This window comes from Hermetia illucens, chromosome 2 (genome assembly GCF_905115235.1).
Source record: "Hermetia illucens chromosome 2, iHerIll2.2.curated.20191125, whole genome shotgun sequence".
Taxonomy (NCBI): Eukaryota; Metazoa; Arthropoda; class Insecta; order Diptera; family Stratiomyidae; genus Hermetia; species Hermetia illucens.
This window is the reverse complement of record NC_051850.1, coordinates 143,448,522-143,467,976: the sequence shown is the minus strand read 5'-3', so window position 1 is coordinate 143,467,976 and position 19,455 is coordinate 143,448,522. Positions and strand designations below refer to the sequence as shown.

Genomic DNA, 19,455 nt, shown 5'->3' with positions numbered 1-19,455 from the left:
GGTGAGGTCTCCAATTTAAACTTGTGAAGATATTAGAGATATCCTCCATGCCCCGTGAGAAACTGGGTAAGATTATAATTAATCTCACCGTGTCGTCTCTCCAACCACTCCTTGATGGCAGGAATGAGCTTGTGCGTCCACCGACCATTTTTCGAGCGTTCTCACCGCTCTTGCCATCTATTTATGGATCTCTCCCTGTCAGTCTTCTTCGTCTGCGATGAGGAAGAGGTTGGCTTCGCATTATATATGTTCGCCATCTCATCTGCCAAGATGTCAATCGGCATCATTCCAGCATTATCTGACGAATGCAGCATCATCTGAGACTGTCCTGAAAGCAGAGCATACCCTCAAGGCTGCCCTCCTGTAGACTGAACTCAATTTGGTCGCGCTCCCTGACATCCGCAGCGCCTCCCTCCAAACTGAGGTTGCATAGAGTATGATCGAAATCACCACCCTGGCTATAAGCAACCTAAAAGTATGCCGTGATCTTACCACGTTCGGCATTATCCTTTCCAGAGCCATACTTGCACTTGATTATTTGTCGCAAACATACCGCACATGTTGCTTATAATTAAGCTTCCTGTCTATCACCACTCCAAAGTGTGGAAATGATGATATGATTCCCGATTCTAATAAAGGCGTAATTTCTCTTCCGGCGCTTAGTGATGAGGACCGCTTCTGTTTTTTCCTCCGCAAGTGTCAGACCAGAGCTCTTTAGCCAACTTTTAACAGCACTGATTGCCTCGCTTCAGTATAATTTCGCATCTTCGAGATGCTTTGCGACAACAACCAGCGCTATGTCGTCAGCGTAACACACCATTTTGGCTCCCCTCGGAAGGGGAAGATTAAGTACATCGTTGTGCATGATGTTCCACAGTAGTGGGCCCAGTACGGAGCCCTGCAGGACACCCGCGGAAACAACGTACTCCTGAGGTCCGTCATCGGTGTCATATCAGAGACACCTTTCAGTTAAATAACTATCGGCGATAGCAGCGACATAGGTGGGAATACTAACCTTCGCTAAAGATTTCCGTATTAGATTTCAATTGGCCGAATTGCCTTTTTCACATCCAAGGCTACTACCACGCAATATTTGCTGGTACTAACCTTTCCGTGAATTGCGTCTTCGGCCAAACCAGTAACCAATTTGATGGCATCAATGGTTGACCTGGCTTTACGGAACCCATACCGCCAATCTGAAAGGCCGCCTTGGCTCTCAACATCCGGTAGTAATATATTATAGATTACCCGCTCTAACACCCCACCGTGTCCAAAAGACATATGAGTCGGTATGAGGATGGTTCACTTTGAGGTTTACCTGGCTTAGGCAGAAGTACCAAACTGCCGCTTCCATACCGCTGGAAATATCCCTCGGACATGCACGCTTCGAGCAACTCAGCGAACATGTCCGATCTTCACTGCAGTACTCCGTCCAGTGCCGGCGCTTTATTGTCTCCTATTCTACCGTAGACATCCAATAGCTCGTGTCTTGTGACTAGGGGAATTGCCATCACATTCAGAGGTGGTTGGAATGTGTCGGTGCTCTCCTCTTGCTGGGGGAATAACCCCTGGATGATTTTCAGCAAGAGGCTGGGACACTTGATCTGCGGAGATGAACGGCCTCTGAATTGTCCCATCACGATTCTCCCCCCCCCCCCCCCCACGGGTTTATGTCCGCTTCTGAGCAGAGCTCCTTAAAGCATTCATTATTGCTTCGCTGGATGGCGAGCTTGAGGTTTTTGCAAGCTGCCTTATATGCGCGCTCTTTTTCCTCCTGATCGACTCTACCTACGTCTGTCCGTCTGTCGGTCATACGCACTTTTCTCAGAAACGGTTATACCGATTGAAACGAAATTTGGTGAGAAGGTGGGAACTGTGAACGCCAAGACATGTAGTGATACCCTTCTAGGTTGAGATTTAAAGCGGGTCCCCATACATGTAAAAGGGGGTGTACAAATTTTTTTCACCGACTATAGTCATGTGGGGTATCGAATGAAAGGGCTCGATTAGTATTTTTCGACACTTTTAGATTTGTTAGAAAGGCGGGGAGTGGGAGGGGAGGAAAGTGATGATCTCTTTAACGGACCCATTCTCGAAATTAACCAACCGAAAAATCTGAACAAATTCATGAAGCTGCCTCGATATGGTGCCCAGGCACCCATATCGATATCTGTTCAAATTAAGTTAATAATAGTATACTACCATATTTTCGGGAAAATTGACTAAAATCCCCCTTAAGTTTATTCCAGAGTTATAAAAGTTGGTGCTAATATAAAATATAATATGAAGCATATTATCCCCAAGTTTGATCAAAATCATACTATTAGTAACAAAGTTACAGTAGCTCAAAGTTGTTTTTACCGTGTAAATTTACAACTCGAAGTACTAAATGTGACGTGCTAAATGCATATACATAACGGGATACGCACAAATGGCATAGTTCAACACTCAAATATAATCACTTAAGAAGCAAACAAAACCAAGCAAAGGTATTCTTTTCCGACTCTGCAGTCTCCTTTGTAGGGGCGTGAACGTCAATGAGGCTTATATTTCTAAACTTGCCTCGCAAGCGCAGAGTGCATAGCCGTTCGGTTATGTTTTAAAAGCCGATAAAAGCAGATTTCATTTTTTGGTTGACTAAGAAACCTACTCCGAGCACATGGTTTACTGGATGGCCACTATAATATATGGTGTAGTGGCTCTTCTCCAGGAAACCGGTCCCTGTCCAACGCATCTCCTGTGACGCTGTTACATCAGCCCTCTATTGGGACAGGGTATCGGCTAGCTGCTCATCAACTTCATCTCTGTACAAGGAGCGCACGTTCCATGAGAAAATGCGCAAATCGTTATTCCGTTGCCGTTGCCAGGTCCGTTGTTGTGTAATCCGTCCAGTCCGAGGCTCCTGTCGTGGCTTCGTAACAAGTTGTTTTCCGTGTCTTGTTGTTAGCCCTACCTAACCCTCAACCTGGAGGACCAGTTGGTACAATTTGTCCCATTTTTAGGCTCGGGAGACTCGCCTTCATCCTTCTCCGTCTGCAGTTTTTCGTTAAGAAAGAGTTCCCAGCGGTCACCACGTGGAGGTGGAGATAGGGTTTGGTAGTAGAGCTGTTGGTGTTGGTTCAGTAGGCATTTCCCAGGTTTTATGCTCCATCGTGGGTACCAATCCACGTTTCGCCCTGGGATTTATACTACCCTTTGACCATCTTACCATACTTAGCCATGTCCTCCCCTAAAACATGTGCCTAGAAATTATTGTTCTTAGAATACAACTGCAACAAAGTAGAGCACATTCCGTGACTTTCCTCTATACATTCTCGACGCGGTTCAAAATATCGCTTTCAGAAATCAATAAAATTTTCCTCTCCTCAAGCGATGTAGATGAAAAGTGAAATTCCTAACATAAAAAGACATTAAATGACAACGATTACTACATCATGTAAAAAGCATGCGACTTCAAAGTCACTTCATCCACCAATAAAATTTGCGATAAATCCAGATGGCGCCACAGATCGAGTCGGTCCAAGGTGAAATCTTAAATGGCCTCTTTTGTACAATTCGTCACAGAAATCACAACCACTTACGTATAGCCCTGGAGGATATACGAAAACGAAGAGGACAGATCAAGTTATAAAGTCATAGCGGAGTCGTTATATTGAAACATTTTAATAACTTGTTTTACAAGCACATACCATACATATGTCTGTATGTGCAACAAAACTCAGAAGCCAACAACGAGAAAGTCTTGGCACGAAAGCATGGTCCCTAGGTGGTAACAAATTTGCACTGTTACCTGTGGCAAATTAAATTATAGCATTTTTCAGATTATCTCTTGCCCAGGGGCTTCTTTGGCCTTGCAACTTACATAGATTACTTGGATGGAGTGTGCGAGAACTGTACCCATTCACTGGAGGACAAGTGATACCGTCTGAAAGAACCTAATGTGCAGGATCATATGGATCGACCTTTTGAACCAGGACATTCACTAAGCCCTGACTACCTCAATTTGCATTGAAGTACAAAAGAGAATTTGCTATTACGTAGGGTGGTCCCTAGAGTTTGATATTTGGTTCCAAGTTGGTCATTGCGTTTCGTGTGGATAAATTTGATTAAAGGCTGAAACTAGGAGGAACAGAAAATGACAATTATCGGGAAAAATGGAAAGGAAGTGCATCCTAACAATAATATCGAATACTTGTTAAATATCTATAGGTATTTGCATTCAACCCTAATATTTTCCAGGCAATTCAAATTTTTCGAATGCCTCAAAATTTAGTTGTTACCCTCAACTCACCTACCTTGTTTCCATCTCAGATAAATTTAAATGAATATTACTTTTGATAGGTGTGCAGATAGTGGAATCTTACTGAGGATAATACCAGGTCAAAGGTCATGTAATGACGCATTTTACAAACTTGAGGAAGATTCGGATTATATAGAGGTTTTCAGCTCTATTAAGACATGCAATTTTAATTACTTGGATGACAATAAGAGGAAAATTTCGTTCATTTAGCCATTGTCCCATCAACTCCAGTACGGGTCCCACGGGGCAAGCCAGACAGCCTTTCGTGTTGGCAAACAATTCGTCCTTAAGTACTTGTTTGCCATAATAGAATTAGTAGACTTTAGAATTAGTAGTTCACTCTGAGACAATGCCGAGTCAGGGGAAATAATGCTTTTCTTGACGTGGTACTTTGCTGGACTAATTTCAGAAGAAGGAAGGCAAACTCTATTGGTGAGGGAACCTCAACCCAAATGTGCATCTGCATACAAATGAAAAACTAAGAAACTTGAATATCCTTTGAATGCTTTACAATTACGAAACATATCTGTGGCTTTAAGTAGATTGCAGCTAATTTATCAGATAAATCCCAAACATTGCATGTGCGCAGTTATATGGGATGATTTTAATCGAAATGATTTACGGAAACCGACTTGAAATGCAATCGCGGTTTACGCTCGCAATGAACCACCCATTCCTCATTCATATGCAGAAACTGACCTGACCTTTTGGAGATTTTCGCAATTACTCCGCCATTACTTCACGTGTCTTTGATGCAATGATACATGACACAGTTTTCGATGGTTTACTTCTTGAATGCAAGGCGAAATTGCACTAATCTGAAGGTTGTCCGCTTCGAGCAGTTTAGGTTTATTGTGGGCTGTAAAGTTATTGTCGCTGGCGTTAAGAAATCTTTTAGTGGAACCAATAAAAAGTGTCATTAGGAAGTGTGTGAGGTATTTGTAATGAGTGGCGTGGAAAATGCAAAAGTACGCATTTATTATGCTTGAAATTGCAATGAGTATCTTTAATTTGAATACGAGTATGGGAAGGTCATTGCAAGTGTTTGGCGGAATAAGATGAAGTCGTTAACATGAAAAGTATTAATTGGATATGAGTGGGCTGTAATAGAGGTGTAAATATGATATCTTTTTCGCCACCTTGAATGATTCTCTTAACCTTAGAAAAGATACATTTTTTAACCGTTCAATTTTTGGGGCCATCTTAGAGCTTAAAACTTTTCCGTAAAAATATGAAAGAAAAATTCATATTGAAAAATTGTACGTATTTGAAATAATTTGATTTCTCAGACTTGGTTCGCAAGAATTGTTTTGAGGACTATATAATCAAGAATTTGAATGAAGTAATTTCCTAATTTTCTACCATATCGCCAGAATCCTGAAAAATACAGAGCCAAAAAAACACATTCTCGTGAAGAATAAAGCATATACTTACCCTTCGAACAAAACCATTTCACTGATTATCTATGGTTTAGATCATCTTTCACATGATAGATCCCTAGGTAGGAAGTATCAACTGCAGAATAATATCACGCCACTAACTAAGACAAAAGCCTTAGCTATGGGAAGAATGAATTCCCAAAAAACAACCCACCTTCGAACTGGTCCTACAAGACCACACCAGCAGTTCAATTCATTGCAATCCTTACAATTCACAAATATGTTTAACACTCTGACTAATCCACTAGAATCCAACAATGGATGTAAGAATCATTAAGATAAACATTAAACTGTAAGTTTATATATTACATAGCAGCGTCCTACTATTACTCCTTAGTGTTCGCAATGTATTATATAAATAATGCTTCAGTCTTAAATCAGGATGCACTATCAAGAAGGCCCTTGTTCGCCAATGTTTATCTATTCCGAGCAAATACTTTACTATATATACTATACTTTATCGAAAGCACTCATTCGCGCGTCTATCGCAGGCACCTCGGTACTAGCCTCCGACAAATTCCTAATTCTATTTCTCCCACTAAAATCCTTCGGTACATGACCGTTTCCACTCTTTCCGTTCTAATGTCCATTGCATATAGGTAATATGAAATATTATTCACTTAAAGAGCTCAACTGTAACTTATTACAACTTTGTTAATTCTGGCAGGATTCCCACCAAACTTTCCAATGTTATGCTCCACGTTATAGCTTACATTAATGCTATTGGTACTTTCGTCGTAAATTTAAGTGAAATTCTTAGTAAATTCCTAAAATATAGTAATTTTCTATTATTAATTTTGCTTGGCTAGATAAGAGAATGTGGATATTGAAGCCTAGATGGCATGAACAGCGCGATTGTTGAGGAGTAGAGCGTCATCCTTTCAATCTCGCTGCTGTGAGTTTATTATTCACACAGCATTAAATACGATGATAATGAAACTGAAGCTCAGTCTCATTCAAAGTAAAGGGAAAAAACAATTACAATGCAAAATGTTAGGAAGGCACGTCTGCTCTACTCCGCCCCACAAACGCCGGAGCTACAGCGGCGGAGTGTGGAATTCGCACCCACTAAAATCCACCCCGGTCTCTCCAGCTCTAGCTCCGCCGGACCACCATTTAGGTATTACTTCAAGCGGTAGGTTTGCCCTCAGATACTTGGTTTTCCTGCTTCTTTGCTCTTTCAGCAATTTCTCCTGTATTTTCACGATTCTCCTTCAATTTCGGCATCTGAGTTCACCAGACTCACGCCTCTACCTAACGTGAACCTTGGACAGTGAAATCATCGCATGCTCTGGATCCTCCGGCATGCATCTAGGACAATTTGGAGAATTTCCCAACCCAAAGTGGTGCAGACGTTGCGTATAGCAACCACCGTTTCCCGTGAGAAACTGGGTAATATAGTAGTTCGTTTCCCCATGTTTCCGCTCAAGCCAAACCCTAATGTTGGGAATGAGCCTGTGCGTCCAGACTCGTCCCACCCGCGTTGCCAGAGATTATGCGACTCTGATTTTGCCGCATTCCTACGTTCCGTGTGCCACTCAATAAGTCTTGAATGGTGCATCATTGTCATTTCCCCGACCAGAATGTCGACAGGGATCATGCCCCTACCAATACTACCTTATTTGATGTGGTTCTAAAAGCATTGTAAACCCTCGGAGCATTCAGCTGGTAAACCGAGTTCATCTGCTTCTGTCTCTGAAAGTTTGCAAGCGCCTCTGCTCACACAGGTGTTGCCTCCGACAGTGTCTCCTCCAATATTCGGGTGTTTTGCTGCAAAAACCGCAGCTATGTCATCAGCAAAGTCGACAATCGTAGTCCACTCTAGGACGGGAAGAGCAAGCACCCCCACCCACACCCCCCGCAACGGGGGGTTCAGTATTGTGGTACCCCGGCTGTGACAACCTACTCCTTGGCGTCCTCGTCCGTCCCGTACCGGAGAGTCCTCTCGGAGAGGTAATTTTCCGTCAAAGTCATTAAATACCCAGAAAAACCTATCTCAGCCAATTAATTCTGTTCCAGTTGACCGAGTTGAATGCGTTTCTGACATCCAGCGCCAGCACAGTACTTTCGCCGCGAGAAATCAGTGTGACTTCTGCACAGCTTCATTTGTTACTGCTTATTGCATTCACCATAAAGTGAGCACGTCGGAAACCAAACTAGCGCTCCGACAAGGCAAGGCTGTTTTCGATGATAGGTAGGAGCCTGTTGTAGATGACTGTCTTCACCTTCTTGCCCATGGTATCCAGCAGACAGATAGGATGATATGATGCTAGATCTCCAGGTGGTTTGTTAGGTCTATAAAGTAAAACCAACTTTTGCTTTTTCGACTCGGCAGAGAATATTCCATATTTTAGGCACGCGTCGAAGGTGTTGGCAAAAACTCGAGCCTAGTCTTTATTCATCATCATCATCGACGGCGCAACAACCGGTATCCGGTCTAGGCCTGCCTTAATAAGGAAATCCAGACATCCCGGTTTTGTGCCGAGGTCCACCTACGCCTACGCCATCGTTCCATCTCAGGCAGGGTCTGCCTCGTCTCTGTTGGCTGCCAACTACCGTGCACGAATTTCATCGTTATAGCTATTATGGTTGTGATTTTTGACCCTAGAGAGGAGAAATTATCAACGGTCTCAAAGTTGTGGTCTCCTATCTTTATTCTTCCCGTTGGACCAGTACGGTTTGATGTTGTAGGTTGGTTGGTTTTTGATGCTAACGTTGCCTCCATACATTTTGCCTTGCTTTCATTAATGTACAGCCCAAGATCTCGCGCCAATCGCCGCCTGCTCGACCTAGGTGAAGGGAGTATGTACGTCTCGAGTCATCCTTCCCATAATGTCGACATCGTCAGCATAGGCCAGTAGTTGGGTGGAATTAAAGAGGATCGTACCTCTTGCATTTACCTCAGCAGTTTTTATTGCCAGTTTCAAAGCTCGGTTAGGATACCATCAAAACCTGGGGCCTTATTGTCACCGATCCTACCACATATTTCCCGGAACTAATCCACAGTTCTAAAATGTTAGATATTGCCTTCTGTTTGTAGTTAAGTCTAAAATTGATAGACCAGTAGCTTACTCCAAACTACAATTTTATTTTATTATGTATATATATTTCGGGAGCAACTTACTCCCTTCATCAGTACAAAGCCTTCTACTACTGAGTAGCTTTGTATTGATGAAGGGAGTAAGTTGCTTCCGAAATATATATACATAACAAAATAAAATTGTAGTTTGGAGTAAGCTACTGGTCTATCAACTTTAATCCACAGTTACTGGAGGTATTATTTCTCATTTGGCTGGACAACCGTTTGCCTTCCCGCTGTTTATTGTTAGCTGTTTGAAGCAACTCGTTTCATTCCTCCGAATAGCTTCTTTCAGAGAGTTATCCACACCCGAATTCGATATCTTACCCTGTGAAAACATGTTAACAATCTACATTGCCTACCTCCATAATTGTCTGCATAATATACGATATGACTAAACCGCAATATGTAGAGAGTGCATAGGGAAATTTAACCGCATTTCGGCAGAGCTACCAATCATAACGATGTCCTATTTCTGCTTTTATGATCGTCGTCCTTATCAACTGCGCAACTATCGGTATCCGGTCTAGGCCTACCTTAGTAAGGAACTCCAGTCATCCTGGTTTTACCCCGAGGTCCACCAATTCGACACTCTTAAATGAGGGTCAGTTGGTCATGTCCAACATGAACTAGATGTGGATTAGGGATCTTTCGTATCCCACACAAAGAATGTAGCTTTAGCCTGGCTTAGGTTTAAAATATTAGCGGTTTTAAGAAAGATATAATTCCGCACTCTGGCCGTGCTTGCGATTGTGTAAAATGGAGCGATTTTAATCTGTTGACACTTTCGGTTACGCTGCTCCTAGGGCAGATGTAAGGCAGCTTCTGATGGGTTGCCTGTGCCCTGGACGAAACTGGTAGTTATCTTTTTATCTATTTTTTATCAATTTTCAATAACCTGGCAGGAGGGTATTTTTCTTTTTTGGCTTTACAGTCCGACGTCAATAATTGACCTGTCGAATTCTTTGTCCGCCAAATGAGCGTATTTGTTATTGCGTTCATTGAAATACTTTTGTTACCCATTCGCTCAATATACAGCCCACTGGAGCTTTTGAATCTTAATATGAACATCATTTCTTTTGCGGCTATTGGTGTCAAGGACCGCTTCTGTTTTTTCCGTCGCAAACATCCAGTGCTCTCTATACATTAATAATGCTGATTTCTTCACAATCGCAACCTCTTGCCGATACTAACTTTTCCGATGATCGAACTATCGGCCAAGCCAGTAACCAATTGGATGCTATCAATAGTTAAATTGATTTTTGTTATAGTATTTAGACGGCAATGGGTTTATTTGAAGCAGCAATACTAACTTTTTCCTCTTCGTCTTCTCCGCCATCCAAACTTCCTTTAATTCAACGAATATTTCCAGTCTAGATTTCCCTGCGAACCCTAGGACCGCCTTCGGTATGCCGTCCAGTAGAAGCTTTGCTGTCCCCTATTTTGCTGAAATAGGGGAATAACTCCTGGATAATTTCACGTGATTTGTAGAGGTGAACCTATCTATAAGGGTTTCTTAAAGTACTCTCTTTTTCAATTGTGAACAGCCCATGTAAAGCCCTACGGACCTTCTTTATAGCCCTGCCCTTTTCACTCTAATCTTTTTAATTAACTTTAATAATCTTCTGGGCCGTTTGACTGGTTTGTCGATCGAAGATTAGTAAATCTACTATTCCAACAGCAGCTGGTCTACTACTTCTTACCATCAGACCCATCGGGTGTTATGCCGATGCATTGTATGCAGAGTTCTGTTCGTGGAGCTGCTTTCTTTATTAGCCTAGTCTAGCCACATCTCCTCAACGGATCGCTCATCTATTGATTTGATGCAGACCACGTCGTTCCTCTCTGCTGTGATTTTGGATATGCGGGTTTCTTGTTCGGGGCTCTTTCCACGTCGTTCTATACGACGTCCTCGCTAAGGTGTCAGGATACATAACGACCAGTGCAGCATTGATGAAAGTCAAATTGACGAACGAATGAAACCGTACTTTCAGATAGGTGTTCACATCAGCTGAGCTTTGCGTAAGCTTCTGACCATTAGTGTCCCCATGAGTTAGTTTTCTTACTTTCCCACTTCGAGGCACACACGATTAGATCACCAGCACTCACATTTGGACTGCTTTTTGTCGAGGACAAATTTTAATTTAAGGCTCGGTGTTGCAAAACGTAGCGTTCTCCCCCGCAAAATTACCTGCGCGCATATTGTCACTCCTTCAATCGTATCTTTGACGCAGCCATCACCATTAAGATATTTGGCGAAGACGGCTTAAAGGTTTATTACCAGGGTAGAGACAGACGCTGCCTCACCTCTGCCCTGGGAGTAGCGTGACCGAAACAGCTCGCAGATATTAAATGTATAATTCGCAGAGCACGACATCACTGCGAATTATATCGGGCATAAATTCGCCCATACTTTGGGCCAAAGCTTGGCTAGAGCAATATTTCAACAAAAAAAAAGATATGATCACCATTAAGGTTTCTGCAGGGTTCACTTGTGATATCAATTTCCACCTAGAATTTGTTCCAGGCATTTGCCATTTTTCGGCCCCCATTTCCGTGCACAATATGCACTTGGGATTCCTGTTGTACTTTTGAACGATATCCCCTTCTTCCCACACATTCTGTATTGATCGATCTCATAAAAACCATTGATACATACCTTTCCCCAACATAACGCATTTGCTGCTTCCCATCAGTGAGAGTTGTTTTCTTAAACAGCATGCAAACCATCTAAGTTGAACTGTGTTTCTGTACTGCTCCTGGATAGTCGCATCGTGATCGTTTGAGAACCATATCATAATAGGTATTCCCCAAACGTCCTTACACTGTATGCAGCCTTCATGTTTTTGGACACGGACTAAGCCCTTTTCTGTAAGTAAGTTTTTTACTTGGTTGCGAAAGCCATTAGTTTTCTTCACGCTGGATCTTTTCAACTTATCATAAATTTTAAATTTTTGAATCTTCGCATCCTCCAGAAATCTTATCTAAGTTTTCTTGGTTGGGATAAGCTTTGACCTCTTTTGGTGCATCCGCGTATGGCAGACTGCTCTTGCTCAAGATAATAACCTTTGCTTTCTTGTTCGCCCTTTGTTTACGGCCTTGACCCATCGTTTAGCTTGTCGGCATTCGCATTTAGGGTTGTTGCTTTCTTCATTCATCATCTTTCCGTTTCTCGGTACTATTAGAATCTCTTTTTGAGATTTTTGTGCTAAACTGATTTTAATAAGGTTTTATATTAAAATCAGTTTACTGTCTGTCTGTCCGTCCATCTGTCTGTCTATCTGTCACACCTATTATCTCATAAACGATTACTCCTATTGATACCTAATTTGGTAGAAAGATGGTACCTGTGAATCCCCTTGCACGCAGTGAGTGAGTTTAAGTGCAAAGGGGGCGAGGGCGATAAAATTTTTCCCACCGAACACAGTCATGTGGGATATCAAATTAAAGGTCTGGATTAGTACTTTCCGAAGTGGGCGATCCGAAAAAGGTCAGTTACTTCAAAGACTCTTTCTCAGAAAATACCCATCCAAAATATCTGAAAAGAAATATGATGATCCATACATATGGTATCTAGGCCTCTAAATACTCTCCATATTAATACCTGTTGAAATAAAGTTAATAATAGTATATAACTATAGTTATTATTAGTATATTTAAAAAAAATATTGTCTGGAAACCCCCCTTAAGTTGATCCTAGAATCATCAACTTTCGCAATAAAATTTACTATACTATAGAGCATGATACTTGGTGGACACGTCACAATTACTAACAGATATTTTTGTGCAAATTTATAGCATTCTAAGACTTCGAAAATCAGTATCATACTAAAGTGAATGGTTCCACAAAATAAGTGCATAAACATTACGAGTTAGGTACAAGTGAGGCAAATGCCAGTTCAAATATGCTTATATAAGCAAAACACAAAACCTATTATTCGGGACCTATGTTCGGGACTTGTTTTCTCTCTAGCACTCTTTTTATTGCTGTAGTAGAAATCAGATCGGCTAGGCAACTTGTAAGCCTTTGGTTTTGGCTTTGTCTTAAAGACTCGTCCCCCTGTGACCTGCAATCAATGACCCTGATGGGTCTTACCATGCTTTTTATAGCCTGGCATATGCAGTGCTAATCCCTTATAGGCTCGCACAGTACAACTATTTTTGCTGCAAAACGTATGAGGGGTAATTCGTCCTTATCGGTGCTCCACTCCTATTTCAAGGCACTGAGTGAGCTTCCTAGAGTTTTATCTTTCGCCAACTTTGGCATTGGGGTAGATCTTAGAATCGACAAGGTTTTCCAGACTGAACCTATTTGTCGGTCCCGGAGTTGATCCTGCAGTCGTCCCTCTTGAATAGATGCGTGGGTATCGAAATCGTACAAGACGTAATTATATTTCGTTTGAGTACAATGCACACTACATACCTTCGTGGTTACATAATATTGAACTCTCATTCTCCACATTCTGGAAGATACCAAAGCTTCAAAGCGTCTGTTTTCGCACTAGTTCGTGGTGTTTAAATTTAAAGGTAACCTAAGAAAAACATAAAACCCTACATGTGGAGTTATTAGTATGATAGGAATATTCTTCTTACTCAAAATTGCGTGCTTTTTATCCTTCATTAATATTGTTTTTCTTCTTTCCAGCCGTAAAAACTCTTTGGTTGTTCGTACCCAACTCAGCGTTAGAGTGCATGCTATTATCGGTAAGTAGTTGTATAAAAATAATCTGTTTCAATCAAGATGGCCTACTGTATGATTCAAGTTTTTTTTACAAAAATCGTTACCTGTCAACGGTTTCATTAATTCGTTTATCATCATTTAGGATGCCCATCTATTCGTTTGGACATCTGTGACGCAGAAAAGAAAGAGTAAATTTTTTTTAATGTAAGAGTATCTATCACTAGTCGAGAAAATAGAGTTGAACTTTTCTTCGGAAGGGGTTAATGAAGTTTTTCCTTTTGATTGATTTGTTTAGCTGGTTTTCTAGAATATAATTAGCTTTTTCACATATCATTGAAGGGCTTATGTTGTAAAACTTTGCTTATACAAAGTGACCAATTTCTTGATATGAATTGGGCGGTCTGAGACGATGTTTGCTCCGAGAGCAATGTGGATATGCAGTTGTCGCAATATCGTCAATGATGGTCGTACTTTTCTAATGGTCGTTCAGGAATTCACGCTAGCTCCCACCTTTTAGATTTTTCACCTTTTTCAATATCTCGCCAGGTGGTCACATTCCTGATAGGCAGACAGTTGTTTTAGGGAAACTAATGTGAAGTGAAAAAAAAACAACCTAGGCCTAGATGAACAGTAAGGCTACCCTAAAATATTGACATGATAAAGCGGGATATAATGCGCAATATCCTTATTGCTCTGTCCGCAAACATGCAACTTCTGTTGAGCTATCTACTCGTTCGGTGAGGTGAACCCTTAATGAATAGCTAACTTTCATTATTCATTCATATAAATTAACTGTGGTATTCAAGAATATGCTTCTTGGTAGACCTCACGCTCGATTATTTTCTTCAGTGGCGAGGTTTACTTTTATTTAGATAACTTCACGAACGGATTCTTATTCGCAACACACACGATTCAGGAGTTTTTGTGTCTGGGAAAGAACGTTTTAGGGTTGTGGCAAAGCACCATAATTTGCGCATGAGCGCTGAAGTAAAACTACATCCTGAACTTTTATAGCAATACTGCTGTCGTGGAAGACTAAACTCTATAAAAAAGATAAAGATGCTCCTTTCCCGGACAAACGATCTTCTTAGATTACATTATCGTTCTTCAAGTCAGTGACTGATCTAGAATAAAACGGCTTTTGGAAAAGAAAGCATTCTTTCAGTGCAATGATCCAATCTTCTTTGTGTAAAATCTCGTATTTCGATACACAAATATTTTGTTCATCATCTAAACGAAATATCTCCATCAACTTCAATTTTCAGATTGTTCCTTATCAATTTGCATTTATAGCCATTCTCAACTCTAACCTAACCAGTCATGCATATTTACACGAACTTTTAATAAAAATATCCGTCACAAAATATAAAAAGAAAATAAACGACTTTATATAAGTGAGTATTCATATGTGCGGTTCGTAGAAGTATCTTCAATGTCAATGCCATTGTCATTGTTAAATAATGCATGAAATTTTGCAAGAACTGGAATTTTATTTGGCTCTTTGGACGTGCACAAAATGAATTCATCTCTTTGAGTGCGTTCACCATAAAAACCAACAATAATCTTTTTCACACGGAAGAAACAGCAAAAAGCAATAAATTGTGGCGAAAAAGACATGAATTATGTAAAAGTGATGTAATTGTATCTGGGCTGATTTCGGTTTGATGAAAAGAGCAGGAGTATAATTTGAGCAAGCATTAGGATTCTTTGATTTTACTGCTTTTGCTAAGAGCTCAGGTCCCAAAATATATGATATATAATGATAATATATTGTAGTGTTCTTTACTGAGAAACTTTCTGTAAGACCGTTGAATGCGCGAGGCTTTAATAACTTGACCACTTCAAGAAGGGCAGAAATTGGTATTTCAACGTCAAATACGTGTTGGCAACAGCTGCCAGTATAATTAACTTAAGTTGATTACTACAGGGTGCGGCAGCATAACTTCCTTTTTTCAAAACTCAATAAAAACTATTGTATGCGTCGGAAAATATTTATTTTTTATAATGTAGGTACATGTCTAAAGTTTTTATTTACATTGTTTTGAAGATCAAATCTGTTAGGTGACGTCCCCCATTCTCCATACATTGCGTAAACCGATTTCTGGCCTTTGTCATGACTCTTGTTAACATAGCAGGTGTTATGTTGGCAATTTCTTCTTGGATGTTGGTCTTCAAATCTTGTAACCGACCTACACCAATGAAAATGGGCTTCATCGCTAAAAAAACAATAGCACCCTCGGGAACGACATCAAGAAGAAGCTTACACGCGTTCATCCGAGAATTGAAGTCACGTTCTGAAAGTTCCTGCACTATCGCCATCTTATAGGGATGAAAATGAAGATCATCATGAAGAATTCTTCTCACAGAACGATCGGATAGTCCAAGGGCAGATGCGTGTTTGCGCGCAGAACGCCGTGGCGATCGCAACATTGACGCTCTCACTGCTTCAATGTTCTCAGGTGATCTAATGGGCCGAGGGACTCCAGTTCTTCCTTTTGTCGCACTTGCAGTTTGTCTGAATGTAGTGACCCATGTAACAATTGATTTGCGGTCTGGGACGGGAGCCAACGGGGCTAAATTAACGCGATTTCGAAATGCACGCTGTGTTGTAATAACCGAACATCCGCTTGAAAAGTAAACCTCAACGGCAAAGGCACGCTCCTCACTATTCCAATGCATGATGGCGACTGAACCGTGTCGGGACAAAACTTTACAGTATCCCCTCTTGAACGAGACCACTAGCGCTCCGGTATGACATCAACTAACTGAGTGGCGCGCATTTTAAAAAAGGAAGTTATGCTGCCGCACCCTGTACAATGCGGAAGAAAGATAAAAGGATTGACAAATGAATACACCCAAACATCCCAATATTTTCCTCATGTAGGTAGACCACAATCTTTAAATTAATACTCTGCACTGTGTGGCTACCGATGAGTGCGCTTGTCAAAAGTTCGAAAGTGAGTTTCCGCAAAACTAATTAATTTGTAACGTCCCGAGGATATAAGGTAACATTTTTTCGGGCATTGCAATGCAGTGGCTGATTCATAAAGCCATTTCTGCACACTTGTACCATCAACTATTCATATACCTGGAAGACGTCCTACCTCAGCACAGATGCACAGTCAAGTGGCTGACATTCGGAAGAAAAAATTTGTAATGAATACACAGGGCACATTATCAGTAATGGGACGATTTGTACCGATTCTGACAAGGTGAACGTTATCTCGGATTTTCCTCCCCTGAAAACCGTCGAATAATTCCAACGCTTCGTTGCACTTTTTGGGTGGTGGCGACTTGTGTTTTAATTATGCTTAACTGACTGCAACGTTGATAGATCGAAGAAGTGTCAGCTTCGTCAGTTTGAAGAAGCTCTCTTGACTTCCGTTATTTTAAAAATGAGGATAGGCAACTATACTGTGACTGGGCAGCAACGTTTGACAGTGTACAATTTTCGGACGTACATGGCAGGCAACATTTGAGGTAGTAACTGACGACGTTTAGTTCGAATGGCTGATGAACCAGGCCCGGATTCTTGTTCATCGTAACAGCAGGGATCGCCGCGATTGTGTTGGATTCTCTGTTTTGCCTGTATTTGCCAATGAAGGTGGAAACTTTGGAGAGAAATAAAAACACCGTAGATATGGAGTTCAATTCGTCGTATTTCTAACCTGCAATTGGTCGAGCCCATCAGCGAAAATTCCGTCACATTCCCTGATCTGCAGGCGTACGATGGAATGGTACACAAATGGGGCAATCATGCTTCAGGAAATGAGCTGCAAAAACAAAGGCTTGGAAGCTTTGGATTCCCGACGAACTAATGACGTAGGCCGTGCCTACAATCCTCTTTACGTGGAGATGGAGAGAAAGCGAGATAGGAGAACTTTGGGTTGGCTGCAGTTGCAGTTTTGTTGGTTTAAAAGAGCCATCTCCGACGTCTTTGAGTCGCTACCATGTTTAAAGGGATGGAATCAGTTATTATTTCGATTACATCAATTTTTTTCAAATACGTCGTCTATCCTCTCCATTTTTAGAAAACAATTTTGTTTGTTTATAAAAATTCGCCTATTCTTAGTCAAAAAAGTTCGCCAATCTACTGCTTTTCAAGTAACAAAGGCTCTCCTAAAAATATTTGACCTAGCAAAAGCTAGGAAATCCTTTAATTCTCAAATGCTGCTTCCTAGTGGTCTACAGGCAACCAAAGAAACTTTGCTAAAATAAACAAAAGTTGGCAGAGCTTGTAGAATTCGATATTGCAGTAGAGTTTTTTCCCTCGAATCTTTACAGCTAAAGATTAGGTGATGAGGCGATCCCTCGCCATTAATATCAGGCATGTGACTTCTTTTTGTAAAATTACGAATATCTTCTTTTGAATACTTTAGTTCACGAAATCGCTCCTTAGCCTGTCTTCTATATGGAAGGCAAAGGTGACCAAAAATGCTTTCGTGAAGCGTCACGTAGATAAATTGAATTTTGGAATCTGGGAGTGTTTGCATTGCCTGCCTGATTGGAAATAGTTAGCTCATTATGACCTTTGCAGACCATGCAGAAGTTGAGCTTATTTGAAGCTTATTTGGTGTAACCAGCTGCACGTCCTGGTGAAACAGTCGGCATTTTCCCCAAACTTTGAAGATAAGTTTAACACTATTGGACTTAGGTGTGGTCATCAACTTGATCCCCATCATAGATATTCGCAACTACAACGTCGTCAATGTCGTGCCCCAGATTCGAATTGCGGCTATGGTCATGGATTTTGGTAGCATATGAGCCTGATTAACACTTAACTGCTGGAACTAAGGTCCTCTCTTAAAAAGAATAGACGACTTCTATTTCATGTTTTACTAGGCTTACGCAACGAAACAAATATATGTATAGTCTATTGCACCTGCGACCATGACGGAACCAGGTTTTGACGTCAACTTGTTTCTCGGACAATTGTTCATCCCCGATCGCATATTATATATTCCTTCCTGTTGTGGAAAGTCTGACAAGTTGATCGCCAATTCAACCAAGTGGTTACTGTCATGCCTGAGAATATAATTCATTAAAAGCTGGCAGCTAGCAATTATTCTCATTCTCATCCACTAAATTCATTTCTGCTCTTCTACCCATTTCCCTGTGAGACCGCTGTGAAGTATTACCTGGCGGGAAGAGCTCTGATCTATACCAAAATCTTTAGGTTACGCGATTTTTGGGTCCGTTACATTTCTTTGAGTTTCTTATCGATCACACCAGTTGCAAAGTTACTGTAATCTAACTCACCTCTGACATCAGTATCTCCTCTACAAGGTTATAAATTCTATGTTTACGTTAAGAGCGTCGTTCAGCTTCCCTTTTTCCTCCATGAACATCGAGCAATGGAACATAATGAGCTTTGAGCCCTCGGGTGTAGCGGCATATTAGGCGAAGTCAAAAAACTTGCTAATACGAAGCGATGCACATACTTCCTGTGAATACTGTGTTTCCTAGGGAACTGTTTCAGAAGGTAATTCAATTTCCGGCGGCCCCGCTCAACTCATTTTTCCACACGGAGTACGGATCCAGCAACCCTCCTCGGAAACATCCCATCGTTACTTCCATCTTCTACACAGGTCTTTTTAATTGTTCTTTGGAAGTCCGCAGTCATCTCGGATTCGCTTTCCTTCTCTGATAGAAATAGTGCGCTTCATTCGATAGATTAAAGGCGATCATTCTCACAACAGCACATCCAGTCCCACCTGATAATATCGAGTAAGCGCTGCATACCTTCAGCACAATTGACCGGTATGCGGAACTCACCATCCTTTAGTTCATACAATATTCGGCGTCATCCTCGTCTTTTCATCTGCCTGGTTCGGTTTAATCGTTCGTCACCATAGTTTGATAAACAAAATCAAAGTTAAAGCTACAGACACACTGCATTCTTTGGGTCCGTCGTCTGTTTCTTACCTCGGAAGCCTCTTCGGGGACTAATTTTCGA

General features: G+C 41.2%; 1 protein-coding gene across 7 annotated transcripts in view; it reads left to right on the top strand.

Moving 5' to 3' along the window:
- Positions 1 to 19,455, top strand: part of LOC119650467 (FH1/FH2 domain-containing protein 3) — a 412,025-nt gene that overhangs the window by 295,107 nt on the left and 97,463 nt on the right. For all 7 annotated transcript variants that reach the window (XR_005249283.1, XM_038053334.1, XM_038053335.1 and 4 more), the window contains one exon: positions 13,464 to 13,522. Coding sequence is in view for 6 of the 7 variants with exons in the window: in XM_038053334.1 (XP_037909262.1) it covers positions 13,464 to 13,522 (59 nt within the window). In the remaining variant the exon portion in view is untranslated. The remainder of the gene's footprint in view (positions 1 to 13,463; positions 13,523 to 19,455) is intronic.